The 17,012-nt window shown below is 39.0% G+C and overlaps 1 protein-coding gene across 1 annotated transcript in view; it reads left to right on the top strand.

Moving 5' to 3' along the window:
* IL23R (interleukin 23 receptor) overlaps positions 1-11,230 on the top strand; it is an 88,801-nt gene extending 77,571 nt beyond the window's left edge. Inside the window, exons 10-11 of the mRNA XM_003260162.2 lie at positions 7,126-7,216; positions 9,757-11,230. Of these exons, the coding sequence (XP_003260210.2) occupies positions 7,126-7,216; positions 9,757-10,407 (742 nt within the window). The 3' untranslated portion in view covers positions 10,408-11,230. The remainder of the gene's footprint in view (positions 1-7,125; positions 7,217-9,756) is intronic.
* The last annotated feature ends 5,782 nt before the right edge of the window (positions 11,231-17,012 follow it).

Raw genomic sequence — 17,012 nt, 5'->3', positions numbered from 1 at the left:
CCATGGGAAAAGCACAGTATCTGGGCCAGAGTGTACCATTCCTCCCTGTACAGTCTCTCATGGCTTCTTTTGACTAGGAAAGGGAAATCCCCCAACCCCTTGTGCTTCCCAGGTGAGACAATGCCCCACCCTGCTTCAGCTCACCCTCTGTGGGCTGCACCCACTATCCAACCAGTCCCAATGAGATGAACTTGGTACCTCAGTTGGAAATGCACAAATAACCTGCCTTCTGCATTGATCTTTCTGGGAGCTGCAGACCGGACCTATTCCTATTCAGCCGTCTTGCCAGCTCTCTAGCATGCTGATTTTTCAGGCTGATTTAGCATGAAAATATTTAATATATTAATTAAATACCAAGTATTTTCTTGGTATTTAATTAATTTTTATTCTACTTCAGTTAGCAGTTTTATAAACCAGTTAGTCTTTTTATTAAAGTTTTAGGGATTCTTACCCAGTCTAAATGATATGAATTTAAAGTTATTAGAAACCTGTATTCAAGAGTGCTTTTTAGGGTCCTTTTCATCCTTTCACGAACTTTCTAAAAGATACCATATTCTAGGATTTTGCGTGTTTGTGAAGTTTTCAGAAATTGCATTAGCAATAAGTAATTAACTTAATGTAATGACTTTCAATAGTGATATTTAAAAACACAGTTCACAAGGAAATGTGGTTATCTCTGTGGTCTGTGATAACTTAACATAATAACCTTAATTATGATTGAAAGGATATACTCAGACATTAGAATTTTAGAAATCCTATACAATTTTGGAACATATATTAACATTATTCATTAAAATATAATCTGAAAAAGATTAAACATTGTTTTTATTTTGACAATCCCATGTAACTAAACATGTCAGATAATCCTGTTTACCTCTCCTTTGGATGCTCCAAGGGCCCTCTGTAGTGTCCAAAAGTTGGGGGTTAGAAAGACAATTTTGAAGCTGAAATTTCATTTTGGGAAGCCTATAAAATATGTTAAAGGTTTAAAACACTTGATATTATGCTTAACCAGTTTAACCATGAGGTGAGATTCTTGTAAACATTTTGTAACCCTTTACAAATTTTTGTTAAAAAGCAGATCAGTGCTCTTAAGAAAAACATGTCATGCTTTTATTTCAATTTCAATTTACAGAAAAACTAAACAATACCCCTTTATCTTTAGCCAGTGTCCACACAGAATTTCTTTTTAATGAGATTAACTTTTCACAAACCTTCCACAATGTATTCAAACCTTTAGCTTTATTTTAATCTAATTTAAAACAATCTTTGAACCCTCTAACCTAGACAAAAATTTACATTCCTGTGCCTTCTTATAACCTTTTAGTAAAAACGCATTTTAGTTTCCTTACACACCTTGCACGTAAATCTATTTTCAGTAGTCTTGATTACATGTTGTAATGATAACTGTTAGCAACTTTTAATTTTGGTGCTAATTTTTCCTTTCATGTATCCTTTCACGACTTGTGCAGACAATCTATGATATGCTTAGACTTTCTGACTTGTCCTAATCATCCCTCTTTTTAAGCAACCAGTTATTTTACTTTAGGACAAGAATTTACCTTACAACATCCTGCCTTATATAAAATCTATTTTCTTTATAACCTTTTTTGCATAGCTAGGGGAGCATGGCTAATTCCACATGTCCCCAGGCCTTATTGAGAATCTAATGTCTCCAAGGTAGGTAAATTGAACAATTTTCAAAAGTCAAAGCAGTTTATGACCCTAAAGCATTAGTAAACCTAGTATCTGACTTGTCTAATTTAGACAAAATGTCTTTACTTTACCAATAATCTTTAAAGCGGTTTTTATTTCCCAAAGATTACTAAACTTACTTGAACTACATTACAGTTTTTATTTTTTCTTCCAAAAATGTTTTATCTAAGCACTTAGTTTTCTTTAAGCCAATTACTTAGAGCTCTTTTATATAAACATCACACACACAACACATATAAAACTACACAGAGAACAAGATCCAGTAGTTGTAGGATTTTTAATTTGCCAGTTTCTTCATTGGATTACTGACCTTGGGGTGGAGCCTGTCAAGAAATGGCTAGGAAAACATGCAGTTTCTGGGGTCTAATAAGCAGGCACAGCTGGAAGGCAAAACGGATTTTGAGAGAGATCTATTTGCTTTTAATTCTTGAGGTTCCATGAGGAAAAGAGAGGGTTTTTTCCAAAACAGGATCAGTGGCACCTTCTTTATTTTTCCCAAGGAGTCCTAGGCTATCAGAAGTTATCTTAGGGCCTCTCATGTGTGCCTTAAGAGTGACAAGACAAAATGGAGAAAAATAATTCAATCAACTGAGAAGAAAAAACCTTTTTCAGCAAAACAAGATCCACAGAAATCAAAGACATAAAGGTGGCCAGGTGTGATGGCTCACGCCTGTAATTCCAGCATTTTGGGAGGCCAAGGTGGGCAGATCACGAGGTCAGCAGATCAAGACCATCCTGGCTAACACGGTGAAACCCCATCTCTACTACAAATACAAAAAATTAGCCAGGTGTGGTGGCGGGCGCCTGTAGTCCCAGCTACTTGGGAGGCTGAGGCAGGAGAATGGCGTGAACCCGGGAGGCGGAGCTTGCAGTGAGCCAAGATCGTGCCACTGCACTCCAGCCTGGGCAACAGAGTGAGACTCCATCTCAAAAAAGAACAACAAAAAAAGAAAAAGACATAAAGGCCTTTTAAATGTACCTATAGCTTGGATATCCACTTTTAATTAAGCTGACTCTTAACTATAGTGCTCTTTAAAAAATCCTTTTAAATCTTTTGTTACCCAACTTTAGCCATGCCAAGTGGCCAGTATTTCTGGCTTTTGAACTTTACCTCCCAGGTGCTCAGAAAAAGGAATATTCATGGAAGGGAAGAGAATCAACAAATGATAAAGTTCCCACAGGTATCAAACCAGAAAGGACTCATTCCTTAACCCAGGAATCGAGCCCAGGCCACCACTGTGAAAGTAAAAAACTTTAGCTACTGAGCTACAGTACTGGGCAATCTCCATTGTGCTTCCCAGAAGGACTCTAGAATAGTTAATTTTGAGCTTTCAAAGGCTTTTAACTACTCAACATAATTTTTAGAGCTAACTGTGACATGAACCCTAAAATTCCTGTTCCCTTGAAGGCAGAGACCAAGAAAAACTACCACCACGTGGTTACAAAGTCAAGCTCCCAAGAATGTAAAACAAGATGGAGACCTCATACAGTTTTTTTTTAATGCACTTCAGTGTGTTGTTGTTCATTTGGAATGTTCCATTGTAAGTTATCTTTAGTAAGATTTTGCTATTTCTGTAAGACTTTGCTGCCTCCCAAGCCTAATGTATAAACTGGAAGGAACTCTGCTCTTCAGAAATTAAGGATCTCATTTTTACCTAAAATATTGGCTTTTCTTTCAGGTTCCCTTGATGAACTTAGCCAGTGATTTTTCCTACCTAAGTGTGCAAGAAAAATGAAACAAAGGTGTAGAAAACAAAAAATCCCTGTGAATTTCCAAATGCCAAATTTTACAGCCCCTGCAATACTACCATTTACTACCAGTTTCTTTCTGACCTAGTCAAATCTAAGAGGCCTCTAATTGGATGCAAGCCTGTTAATTACTGATCAAATCCCATCCTGGACCCAGTCCAGTTTCTGTTGTGACTTCTGAACCCAGTTTGGAATAGAAATTTGCTCAAAGAAACTTGGAGAGTTCAAAACACAAATCCGTGGAGCTCTGAAATCCAAAGGAGAACTTACCATGGTCCCCAGCCACTCAGAGATCAAAGGACACAAGTAGGTCCAACAGGTTCCTTGCTTGTTCACTCAGTGCTCCTGGGGGTCGTTAGAAGGTCTAATTCATATCCCACTTCTGACACCATCTAGTAAAAGAAAAACTTCAGCCGATTTAAAGGAGTTTAATTGAGCAATGAACAATTTATGAATTGGGCAGCCCTAGAATCACAGCATATTCAGAGAGACTCTAGGGATGCCTTGTGGTCAGAACAAATTTATAGACAAAAAAAAAAAAAAAGAAGTGACATACAGAAATTGGCAGTGATGTACAGAAACAGCTGGTTGGTTACAGGGTGGCATTTGTCTTATTTGAACACAGTTTGAACACTTAGCAGTCTATGAGTGGTTGCAGTATGGTCCACTGGGATTGGCCAAGACTCAGTTATTGTTACAGGCACATACTCCTAAGTCAGGTTTTCGCCGTTGTCTGTCTGTTAAGCTAGGTTACAGTTCATCCACAGGGATTCAAATATAGAGGTAGGAAGTCCTTCTCAGGCTGTATTTAGTTTGCTTTAACACTTGAATTCCACCCAAACAAATCAGCTTGAATCAATGTGAAGAGAAATGTGACAATTTTTTAAATTTGTCAATTCCTTACCAATTGTGTTGGTGTTTTAGCATTCAGCCCCAAAGTCCCTTACTCTTGGCCCCCTTCAGTTTTTTTCCCTCCAGTGATGGTATTAGTAAAGATCTATGGTTAGTTATTTAAAAATGAGACTTTGAGAAAAGCAAGAGCCTTGGATTTCTAAATTTTACTGATGCATTGAGTATTTCTAAGTAGCTGATAGACTAGAGTTGTTTGGTGTGGCAGTTCCCCAGTGTGTCCAGTTGCTCACAAATTTTGACTTGAATGTTCTTTGCCAAATTGGCACTGAGTTTCTCCTTCTTGCCATCATTTGCTTCATGAAATAATCTTTCTTTCGTTTACATTTGTAATCAAATGCAGTAGAAAGATTTTAAATGAGCTATTATAAAGTTTACTAATGATTTCTTATCTACATAAGTTTTTTGCTCAGAACTTAATATTTCAAAATTTAAATTACACATTAATAAACATATTCCTAATACCCTTGTGAGGAGGGCAAACTAATATGGAATTTTATTTGAGGCTGTTTTAATATATACTTGATTATAAAGTCCCTTGAAATATTTTAATGTTCAACTTAATACCCCATAAAAAATCAATATTTGTGTTATTATTTAAACATGTCCTAGTGCAAAAGTTTAAATAACACTAAGTTAGTAACTAAGAATAACCTAAAAACTAATTTTCAGTTCATAACAACAAAGGAGGAATTAGGGCAATTCTTTGCTCATTTAGTTATTTAAATAAGTACTCTTTTTAAAAAGATAAAACAAGAGATAATTCCAATATATTTATTTTACATTTGAACAGATACTTTTATTTAATACAACATTCATTATCTATAAAAGCCTTAGTTCAGAAACAGAAGTGAGCAACAGAAAGGAAAATATTTTATTTATTTATTTATTTATTATTTATTTATTTATTTATTTATTATTATTTTTTGAGACAGAGTCTCACTCTATTGTCCATACTGGAGTGCAGTGCTGCAATCTTGGCTCACTGCAACTTCCACCTCCTGGGTTCAAGTGATTCTCATGCCTCAGCCTCCCAAGTAGCTGGGAATACAGGCACACACCACCATGCCCAACTAATTTTTGTATTTTTTGGTAGAGATGGGATTTCACCATGTTGGCCAGGCTGCTCTTGAACTGTTGGCCTCAAGTGATCTGCCTGCCTTCACCTCCCAAAGTGTTGGGATTACAGGTGTGAGCCAACGTGCCTGGCCCAAACCATTTTAAATATAATAAAACCAAAAGTGGGTAAATATATATATATATATTCTCACTGTATCAGTGTGCTATATAAAAACTTTACTCCAATAGCCTGAATTTACTAATTTGGTCTAATTTTAAATACAGAGGTCTAATTTTAAATTTAAATTAAATTTAAAATTTAAATTTAAAAATATTTAAATTTTAAATTTAAAACTAAATTTTAAATACTAATTTGTTTAAATTAGTAAACAAAACAACAACAACAACAAAAACGGAATCATAAAACATTGTATAAAGATGAGTAAAGAAATAATTTTTACCCTAAAGTCCAGGGTCAAATTGGGCCAGCAAAGTTCACTCAGCCATTTTGGTTGTTATTTAGTACAGGTCCTTAGAGAACCGATTTAAACAAATAAGTCTGATCTGTTGCTAACAGATCCATTGTTAACATGTAAAAAGGTGTCTGAGATCAGTTTAGTCTCTTCTAAGTTCTTGGTACAACCTTTTTGCCCAAACAAATTTGTACTGTCAATGCAGAGAGTGTTTTTAAACACAATGGCAGTGCTAATAGATAGCTTGTGGGAAAAAGTGGGAGGTTTATGACTTCTACCTTTTCTTTCCAAAGCCCCACCCCACTGATCCTTAATATAAGCACGCAGTCTAGGTAGAAACCAGTTCTCACTATGCCATACAACTGCAAGACATGTTCCCCAGCCTCCTTCTCCATCCACATCAAGAAAGTTTGGAGCTGTCACCATCATTACAACCCTATTTGAAATAATTGCAAAATCTAGAATCAGAACAGCTTAAATTTTAGGGCTTTATTATATAACATTCTCTTTTTAAATATTCAGTAGTTATGGTCACCTTGGAAAGTTCTACAAAATATCCCTTAAGTTTTTCAAACTTTCCCACATGGGAATCTTCTGGTTATAACAGTTTGCTCTATTTAATATGTGTACGGTTTCACTGCTAGGGTGGTTCTCCCACTTATCTTGAATCTCGTTTGAGTGTTTTGAAATGTTTCTGCTCATTGAAAAGAAGCAGAGCAATAGAGATGAGAGGAAAATCTGAAAATATGACACAATTTCCCACTTAATTTTCATTAAGTAAGAGATGAAAACTTTAGCTTCTGCGTCAGGAAGTTTGATTTTTTTAATTAATTTTTTTTGAGTCAGGGTCTCACTCTGTTGCCCAGAGTGAGTGCAGTGGCATGGTCACAGCTCACTACAGGCTTGACCTCCCAGGCTCAAGTGATCTTTCCACCTCAGCCTCCCAAATAGCTGGGACCACAGGCATGCACCACCACACCCAGCTAATTTTTTCATATTCTGTAGAGACAGGGTCTTTCTATGTTGCCCAGGCTGGTCTCGAACTCCTGGACTCAAGCAATCCTCCCACCTCAGCCTCCCAAAGTGCTGGGATTACAGGCATGAGCCGCTGTGCCCGATCTAGGAAATTTGATTTTTAATACACATTTTAATCTAGTTGACTTCCTAATCTCCTATACGATTGCCTGCTTCTTCTAATGTGTCATTTTTTTTTTTTTAGGATTAAAAGAAGGATCTTATTGTTAATACCAAAGTGGCTTTATGAAGATATTCCTAATATGAAAAACAGCAATGTTGTGAAAATGCTACAGGTAACCTAGCATCATCCAACAAAAACTAAGTGGCAGTTGAGACAAAGAGTGCAGTCTAATCATTAGAATAGAATTTCCATTCAAATAAATAAATGTGCACACATATTAACATAATTACATAGACATGTGTAAAAACAAAATTGTACCTGTTGCAAACCATACTTAAAAGAGATGAGACAATAGAGTTGGAGGAAAGAAAACAGAGAAGAAATAAAGAAACCTGTTCAAAAGAGAAAAGTGAAGTGGAAGATTGTGGGCCTTGTGCACGAGTCACCTGGTGACCAAACAATTGGTAGATGTCTTCAGGAACAAAGGGAGTAGGGAAGAAAAGCTCAATGAAATGAGCCTCAAAGGCTCAAAGGGCTTCTGTTTCACATGAGATGGAGAGCCAGGTGGAGCCCAAGAAGGGCATCATTTTACTCTTTAAACCCAGTGGAATTTGAGAAAAGCAATGTGAGAGAACTGTGAACAATAGTGTCACAGGGGTGGGCTAGGTTTCCATTCTGGCGAAGAGAAGGCCACACACCAGGAAGCCCCTCAGGGTACAGGGACATCACTGATTATAAAGGAGGGAAGGAACAAGCTATGCGTGTTCCTGATAACCCCGGCCCTCGGGCTTGGCTGTCAAGGGGCTCAAAACCCAGTCCAAGGGACAGACACATCATCCAACCCTCGCAATGCAGTGATGTAAGTGCAATGGTAGAAACAAGCCCAAACACGTGATGGGAGTAGAGAGGAAACACTGAAAGGAGAGGAGCTGCTCAGGAGAAACACAGGGAATTCAAAGTCGGGGGACCCCTGGGGGTTAGAACAGCATGTTGGGTAAGAAGATGAGGTGTTTGTAAAACAAATAGAAGTGGCTCTGTTTCAGGCTCTGGTAAGCCTATTAGCTAACTCTTTCCCCAACCTCATGTCATCTGAACAAAGGGTTTCTAGGCTAAAAATAAAATACTTTTTAAAAGTTCAAAAACAACTGGTCAACAGAATACAGTCTGAGTTCTGTAACACAAGACTTCTGTGATCTGATCCACTCACCATTCCAGCTTTACTCCAGCCACTCCTCACGTCAAGATTTTTGATGAAGCAATACCCAATGTGCTGTTCTTGCCCAAACCTGGCAAGCTCCCTAAGGAGGCTGGGGCTGAAGAAAATTGGAATGACACTTCATGCCTGTTTATTCAAGATCTCCCTCTTTGCTAAACTCCCTTCCTATTCTGGGCTCCTGGAATTAGAGGCAAACCTTAGGGTTTCCCTCGGATAAGGTTTTGTTTTCTGCCCAAGAGACTAAGGAATGGTATCTTAGTCTGTTCAGGTGGCTTAAACAACAAACATTTATTTATCACAGTGCTGGAGGCTGGGAAGTCCATGATGGAGGAGCCAGTCAGATCACTTGCTAGTGAGGGCTCTCTTGTGGACAGCTGCCTTCTCACATGGCAGAGGGAGAGACCATCTCTTTCCTGTCTCTTCTTCACTAATCCTATTCATGAAGGCTCCACCCTCATGACCTAATTACCACCCAAAGGCTCCACTTTCAAATAACATCACATTGGCTTCAGTGTGAGGGGGGCTGGGGAGAGGGCACACAAATGTTCAGTCCATAACAGGGAGCTATATTGTAATTGTGTTGGGTGACAGTTTACCCAGGAAGGCCAGCCATCTGCTGGAAGGCCTCAAGTCCATTTATTGCCCAGAAAAGTCATCAGGCTAAAACCTTCACTCACCCTCCTGATCACCACAAACATGTCTGAATTGTGAGTAGTTTTATTTATTTATTTGTTCTTTTTGTTTTGAGACAGAGTCTTGCTCTGTCACCCAGGCTAGAGTGCAGTGGCATGATCTTGGCTCGCTGCAACATCTGCCTCCCAGGCTCAAGCAATTCTCCTGCCTCAGCCTCCCAAGTAGCTGGGATTACAGGCACGCGCTATCACGCCTGGCTAATTTTTGTATTTTTAGTAGAGACAGGGTTTCACCATGTTGGCCAGGCTGGTCTAGAACTCCTGATCTCAAGTGATCTGCCTGCCTTGGCCTCAAAGTGCTGGGATTACAGACCTTATCCACCTTTAGAACCTCAGCACCAAGCATTTGTCACACGCTCATTCTCAGTATGTGAGCAAAATAGGATTCTCCGCAACCTTTTTTTATTTAAGCAACAAAGTATTTTCTTGTAACAAGAAATATTAATATTAATATTCTTGCCTCAGAAGACCAACTTTTAAAAGGCCCTAAAATTAAGTAATAATAAGTTAATAAGTAAGAATCAACTTTTCTCTTTAAAACTTTTAAACCAAGAAATGTGCTTAAGAAGTGGATTTTTTTACTATTCCTTTTCTTCAGTCTTCTCATGCAGAATTTAATAAAGATTTGGAAGCAAGCAGGATAACAAAAGACAAAAGGGGGAATCATATGGGAAGATAAACAATGTGAGAAAATGGAGGGAGAAAGGAAAGTTGAAAGAAAGCAAAATTCCAATCCTCATTCAATTATCCGGTTGGTTCCTTTAAACGTCTTTTGTAAAATAAAATGATGTCTTTTCTTCCTAGGAAAATAGTGAACTTATGAATAATAATTCCTGTGAGCAGGTCCTCTATGTTGATCCCATGATTACAGAGATAAAAGAAATCTTTATCCCAGAATGCAAGCCCACAGACTGCAAGAAGGAGAATACAGGACCCCTGGAGACAAGAGACGGCCTGGAAAACTCGCTATTCGACAATACTACGGTTGTATATATTCCTGATCTCAACACTGGATATAAACCCCAAATTTCAAATTTTCTGCCTGGGGGAAACCGTCTCAGCAATAGTAATGAAATCACTTCCTTAACACTTAAACCACCAGCCGATTCCTTAGACTCAGGAAATAATCCCAGGTTACAAAAGCATCCTAATTTTGCTTTTTCTGTTTCAAGTGTGAATTCACTAAGCAACCCATTATTTCTTGGAGAATTAAGCCTCATATTAAATCAAGGAGAATGCAGTTCTCCTGCCATACAAAACTCAGTAGGGGAGGAAACCAGCATGCTTCTGGGAAACGATTCACCCAGTGAAACTATTCCAGAACAGACCCTGCTTCCTGATGAGTTTGTCTCCTGTTTGAGGATCGTGAATGAGGAGTTGCCATCTATTAATTCTTATTTTCCACAAAATATTTTGGAAAGCCACTTCAATAGGATCTCACTCTTGGAAAAGTAGAGCTGTGTGGTCAAAATCAATATGAGAAAGCTGCCTTGCAATCTGAACTTGGGTTTTCCCTGCAATAGAAATTGAATTCTGCCTCTTTTTGAAAAAAAATGTATTACATACGAATCTTCATGTGGACACATTTTCACTTCCCTTGGATAAATACCTAGGTAGGGGATTGCTGGGCCGTATGGTAAGCATGTGTTTCAGTTCTACCAGTCGAGTAGTGACATTTCTGTGCTCCTACCATCACCAGGTAAGATTTCCAGGAGCTCCACGCCCTTTTAATTTTAGCCATTCTTCTGCCTCATTTCTTAAAATTAGAGAATTTAGGTTCCGAAGGTGGAACAGGCTTCATGGTCACACATACAGGCACAAAAACAGCATTATTTGGATGCCTCATATTTTTAATAAAGAGTCAACTATTTCCTCTTTATTTTCCCTCATTGAAAGATGCAAAACAGCTCTCTACTGTGTACAGAAAGGGTAAATAATGCAAAATACCTGGTAGTAAAATAAATGCTGAAAATTTTCCTTTAAAATAGAATCCTTAGGCCAGGCGTGGTGGCTCACGCCTATACTCCCAGCACTTTGGTAGGCTGAGGTAGGTGGATCACCTGAGGTCAGGAGTTCGAGTCCAGCCTGGCCAACATGTTGAAACCCTGTCTCTACTAAAATTACAAAAATTAGCCGGGCATGGTGGCAGGTGCTTGTAATCCCAGCTACTTGGGAGGCTGAGGCAGGAGAATCACTTGAACCAGGAAGGCAGAGGTTGCACTGAGCTGAGACTGTGCCACTGCACTCCAGCCTGGACAACAAGAGCAAAACTCCGTCTTAAAAAAAAAAAAAAAAAAAAAAAGGCTTGCAAAGGGAGAGGCAAGTTTAATTTTCGTTTTATCACTTAAAATTCTCTTGAGTAGATAAAAATATAGCCCCAAATGACAAAATAAGTGAAGAATAGAAACAGAAGAGAAGTTCGTCATTTGCTGTATTATTTTTTTCCCCTACTCCCCATTCAGGTATTAGGGATTTGATCTTAGTGTGATTTGGGACTAACAGAGCTGTGAAACAATAATGTGTGGAATCATGAGTTGCTGTCTTAAGTCAAGAGTGATGGCCTTGTTTTCCTGTGGCATAGTTGAGATATTATTTACACTATAATAGAATCTATGAGTACCTGTTTTGATGGCAAATACTTGCTGAACCTACCATTGCCCCAAATCCCATGTCACCTGCAGATATCACCAGCCAATCAGAACAGGCCTTTCTGCTGAGCTGTACAAGTGGCCTCAGAAGCCTCCCAAGCAGTGTTCCTTATGGCCACAATCCACAAGGACTGGGGTGGGAGATTAAATCTATCTACCAATGAGGTCGATATGGAAAAGTGGTTGAACTTTAAAATCTGAAATGCATATTTTAAGCTGAGAAATGTTACCCAGCAGACTATTGTGGTTAATATTTATGGGCAAGGACAACGTTTTCGAATGATCAGAACAGTTTAAAATAGGGTAGGACAGGGCATGTAAATTCATGCCTATAGTCCTACCTACTCAGGAGGCTGAGGCCGAAGGAACACTTGAGCCCAAGAGTTAGACACTGCAGTGCGCTATGATCGATGATTATGTGCCAGAATAAGACCCCATCTCTAAAAAACAAATATTCGTTCATTCATTCATTAAAATAGGTAGATTACCCACTGAATTTCTTTTTCTCCTCCAACAGTTGTCAATTTATACTCATATTTAGTCATTTTATTATGAAAAATCAGTTAATTTTAAAAAGACTCATTGCTTACTATGTCTTTAGCAAATGAGCAGGCTGTTTTGTTTTATTTATTTATTTTTTTTTTTTTGACAAAAATCTAAAAGCAATTTTATGGTCATTAAGTAGCCCTGAAATGAGGTTGACTGTATCTCTGTCCGTTGTCCCATTATTAATTATGACCAGTAGCTGCCCTCGTTCACTCTCAGAAGCAACCCTTATTTGGATAATAAATTATATGGTCACTCAAGACTACTTAATGTCCAGCATGTAAGTAATTCATCAGAAATTTATCTTTTTTTTTTTTGCGCTGACAATCCTCTTTATTTTACTTTTTATCATTTACTAAGAGGCCATTTTGCTCCAAAAGGGTGTTACTATTCATAATGTAAAAAAAAGTATCCCCTGATGTATAAACTCGATTCTGTTTATCCTAAAATATGTATATATTTTTTGTACTTTGCATATTCTGGAAGGAATATATTTTAAATCACTAATGAAATGCTAATCTTAAATCTCTTGACTTGTAAATTGCCGTATGCCTTTGCTTGATTCTTTTGCAAAAGGAGAATCATAAAGAAGCCAAGAAAGAGGTAGCATTTGAGACCGAAATAACAAAAGACTAAGATAAATCTCTGATGTTTGCAAACCTGATGAAGACATCTGGTAACGTGAAGAATATTTTTATAGTACGTTTCACCATAATTGTAATCTATCACACATGAAAAAAGCTTTTATCAAGCTTAAAGGATTGCAGCATTGTTTGATCTTCTGCAAATGTTTCCACTGCAGCGAGTGCCTCCTTTTCGCCCCCTAGAGTGGGAAGGAAGCCGCTTTCTCGTTCTGTGGTGTCTTAACCCACATCACTATTCAGCACAAAGGAGACACTTCTGATTCTATCTTTGCCGTTAGCCCTTGTTGGTCCCAATGGACTAGAAATTGAGGCTATACCTGCAATGGGAGCAATGTACCTGCCTTTGTCTCAACTCAGGGGAAAAATTCAAGCTGCTTTATCACAATGCAACCTTCACAGGGGAGAAAGGGTTTCTTTCTATAATTCTTGTATTCAAGAAGGATTCATTGAACTATTGAATGCCCTTACTGTTATATGTGCAAGGCCCTTTGAGGGATGTGGATTTAACAAAACCAGTCAATCCCTGCAGGCTTGGGGCTTATATCCTAGGGGGAAGAGACAGACAGTAAATTAGGACAAGTCATTGCCCCCAAGGAGCTTACATTTTAGTGGGGAAGAGGCCAGAGGTAGGGGGTGGAGAGAGGCAGAAAAAAATAAAGGAAAATGTCAGATAATAAGTGCTGTCTAGAGAGGTAAAATGGGATAACGTGGTGGATAGCAACTTGGTGGCCACTTTACGCTGGGTGGTCAGGAAAGACCACTCCCAGGAAGTGATACTGAAGCCCATCTGAGTCTCAGTTAAGAGCCAGCTGGCCACTGACAAATCCTTCTATAGAGAAAGTCTTGAGTGGCTAATGTCTTTACTTCTTTCCCTCCTGTACAACTTACCACTGATTCCCTCCCACACTGACCACACCCCACCTCCCATCTTTACCTTCTTAAGCCAGAATTTTCTGCAGATTCTGAGGACAAGTGCATACCTTTTCATCTTTCTATCTAGCTCTTGTGTCTATTATTAACTTTCTTTCTCTGAGTCTCACAATCCTTTAAGTTGCTGGTTCCCAAAGGGGCATGTCCTGTTTCTTGGTATGGGTAAAGGGGAAGGAGGAAGAGAGAAAAAGCCTCTCAAAGTACCAATCAGAGGGAGGACGGGAAGAGAAATACAAAGAAAGGCAGGTTGATACTTAGGAATGCTGAAACAAAATGGAGTGTCATCGTTCTGGACAACACTAATGCTGATTAACGTATGTCGTTTCCTCGTGTTCTAGTATCTTTTTCTCCCTTTCCCTCCCTTTTCTTACATAAAAACCATAGGAGGAGGTGCAAGTCAAGTACAGTTTAGGGGTGTTTGCCTGGTATGTGTGCAGGTGTGTGTGTGTGTGTTTCATTGGAATTTCTTTCCCTATTTTTTTTTTTAACAGGGTATTGCTCTGTCACCCAGGCTGGTGCACGATCACAGCTCACCGCAGCCTCAACCTCCCAGGTCCAAGCGATTCTCCTATCCCAGCCTCCTGCGTAGCAAGTGCACATCACCATACCCAGCTATATTTTACATTTTTTGTAGAGACGAGTCTCACCGTTTTGCCCAGGCCTGGACTCAAACTCTTGGGCTCAAGCAATCCTTCCACCTTGGCCTCTCAAAGCACTGGGAATTATAGCATTGAACCACTGCACCCAGACTAAAATTAGGATTTCTTTTTAGTTATAAATAGTATTGAAGAGAGGCTTATGAGTTTTTAAGATGTGGTTCTCAGGTAATGTGGGTTGCTGTTTGGCCTTTGAGTGTGTTCCCTGGAGTGGCTAATTCTTATATATTAGTCATTCTCCCTTTGGCATAGAGACAGCACATGACTATGCCATTGAGAAAGGTTTTCAAAAATAATTTTTAGCAATTGATTCTCTTTCTCCAAATGCAATCTGTTGGCTAGGCACAGTGGCTCACGCCTGTAATTTCAACACTTTGGGAGGCTGAGGCGGGCAGATCACTTGAGGTTGGGAGTTCGAGACCAGCCTGGCCAACATGGTGCAACCCAATCTCGACTGAAAATACAAAAACTATCTGGGCATGGCGGTGCCTGCCTATAATCCCAGCTACTCAGGAGACTGAGGCAGGGGAATTGCTTGAACCCAGGAGGTGGAGGTTGCAGTGAGCCAAGATCGTGCCACTGCACTCCAGCCTAGGTGACAGAGCGAGACTCCATGGCAAAAAAAAAAAAAAAAAGCTGTTGTAGAATCCTCAAATGTAAAACGGATGAAAGAAAATCTCCTGTTGAAACAGACCTTGGAGGTCATACCTGTGCCCTCTGCCTCTCCCTCTCTCTTCTCCACACTTCCCTCTGAAGCAACATATAAAGCTGAGGCTAGAAGCTCTGCTCTTCTATACTTAGGAGACTGGGATCCTGGACCAACCTTAAGAAGCCTGTACTTGAGGACTGAACCTTAGTCTGCACTTCAGCCACAGGCTGTCAACGCAGGCCCAGGGGACCAGATCCAAACCTTCCTAAACTAAGATTAATGACTGCAAAAAGGGCTTTCTCTTGATCCTGGTGGATAAGCCTTTTGATGTGCTGCTGTATTCGGTTTGCCAGTATTTTATTGAGGATTTTTGCATCAATGTTCATCAAGGATATTGGTCTGAAATTCTCTTTTTTGGTTGTGTCTCTGCCAGGCTTTGGTATCAGGATGATGCTGGCCTCATAAAATGTGTTAGGGAGGATTCCCTCTTTTTCTATCGATTGGAATAGTTTCAGAAGGAATGGTACCAGCTCCTCCTTGTACCTCTGGTAGAATTCAGCTGTGAATCCATCTGGTCCTGGACTTTTTTTGCTTAGTAAGCTATTGATTATTGCCACAATTTCAGAGCCTGTTATTGGTCTATTCAGAGATTCAACTTCTTCCTGGTTTAGTCTTGGGAGGATGTATGTGTCGGGGAATCTATCCATTTCTTCTAGATTTTCTAGTTTATTTGCATAGAGGTGTTTGTAGTATTCTCTGATGGTAGTTTGTATTTCTGTGGGATCGGTGGTGATATCCCCTTTATCATTTTTTATTGCATCTATTTGATTCTTCTCTCTTTTCTTCTTTATTAGTCTTGCTAGTGGTCTATCAGTTTTGTTGATCTTTTCAAAAAACCAGCTCCTGGATTCATTAATTTTTTGAAGGGTTTTTTGTGTCTCTATTTCCTTCAGTTCTGCTCTGATTTTAGTTATTTCTAGCCTTCTGCTAGCTTTTGAATGTGTTTGCTCTTGCTTTTCTAGTTCTTTTAATTGTGATGTTAGGGTGTCAATTTTGTATCTTTCCTGCTTTCTCCTGTGGGCATTTAGTGCTATAAATCTCCCTCTACACACTGCTTTGAATGTGTCCCAGAGATTCTGGTATGTTGTGTCTTTGTTCTCGTTGGTTTCAAAGAACATCTTTATTTCTGCCTTCATTTCATTATGTACCCAATAGTCATTCAGGAGCAGGTTGTTCAGTTTCCATGTAGTTGAGCGGTTTTGAGTGACTTTCTTAATCCTGAGTTCTAGTTTGATTGCACTGTGGTCTGAGAGACAGTTTGTTATAATTTCTGTTCTTTTACATTTGCTGAGGAGTGCTTTACTTCCAACTGTGTGGTCAATTTTGGAATATGTGTGGTGTGGTGCTGAGAAGAATGTATATTCTGTTGATTTGGGGTGGAGAGTTCTGTAGATGTCTATTAGGTCTGAGTTCAGTTCCTGGATATCCTTGTTAATTTTCTGTCTCGATCTGTCTGATGTTGACAGTGGGGTGTTAAAGTCTCCCATTATTATTGTGTGGGAGTCTAAGTCTCTTTGTAGGTCACTAAGGACTTGCTGTATGAATCTGGGTGCTCCTGTATTGGGTGCATATATATTTAGGATAGTTAGCTCTTCTTGTTGAATTGATCCCTTTACCATTATGTAATGGCCTTCTTTGTCTCTTTTGATCTTTGTTGGTTTAAAGTCTGTTTTATCAGAGACTAGGATTGCAACCCCTGCCTCTTTTTGTTTTCCATTTGCTTGGTAGATCTTCCTCCATCCCTTTATTTTGAGCCTATGTGTGTCTCTGCATGTGAGATGGGTTTCCTGAATACAGCACACTGATGGGTCTTGACCCTTTATCCAGTTAGCCAGTCTGTGTCTTTTAATTGGAGCATTTAGCCCATTTACATTTAAGGTTAATATTGTTATGTGTGAATTTGGTCCTGTCATTATGATGTTAGCTG

Source organism: Nomascus leucogenys, chromosome 12 (assembly GCF_006542625.1).
Source record: "Nomascus leucogenys isolate Asia chromosome 12, Asia_NLE_v1, whole genome shotgun sequence".
Classification (NCBI taxonomy): Eukaryota; Metazoa; Chordata; class Mammalia; order Primates; family Hylobatidae; genus Nomascus; species Nomascus leucogenys.
This window is presented reverse-complemented; position numbering and strand designations above follow the sequence as displayed.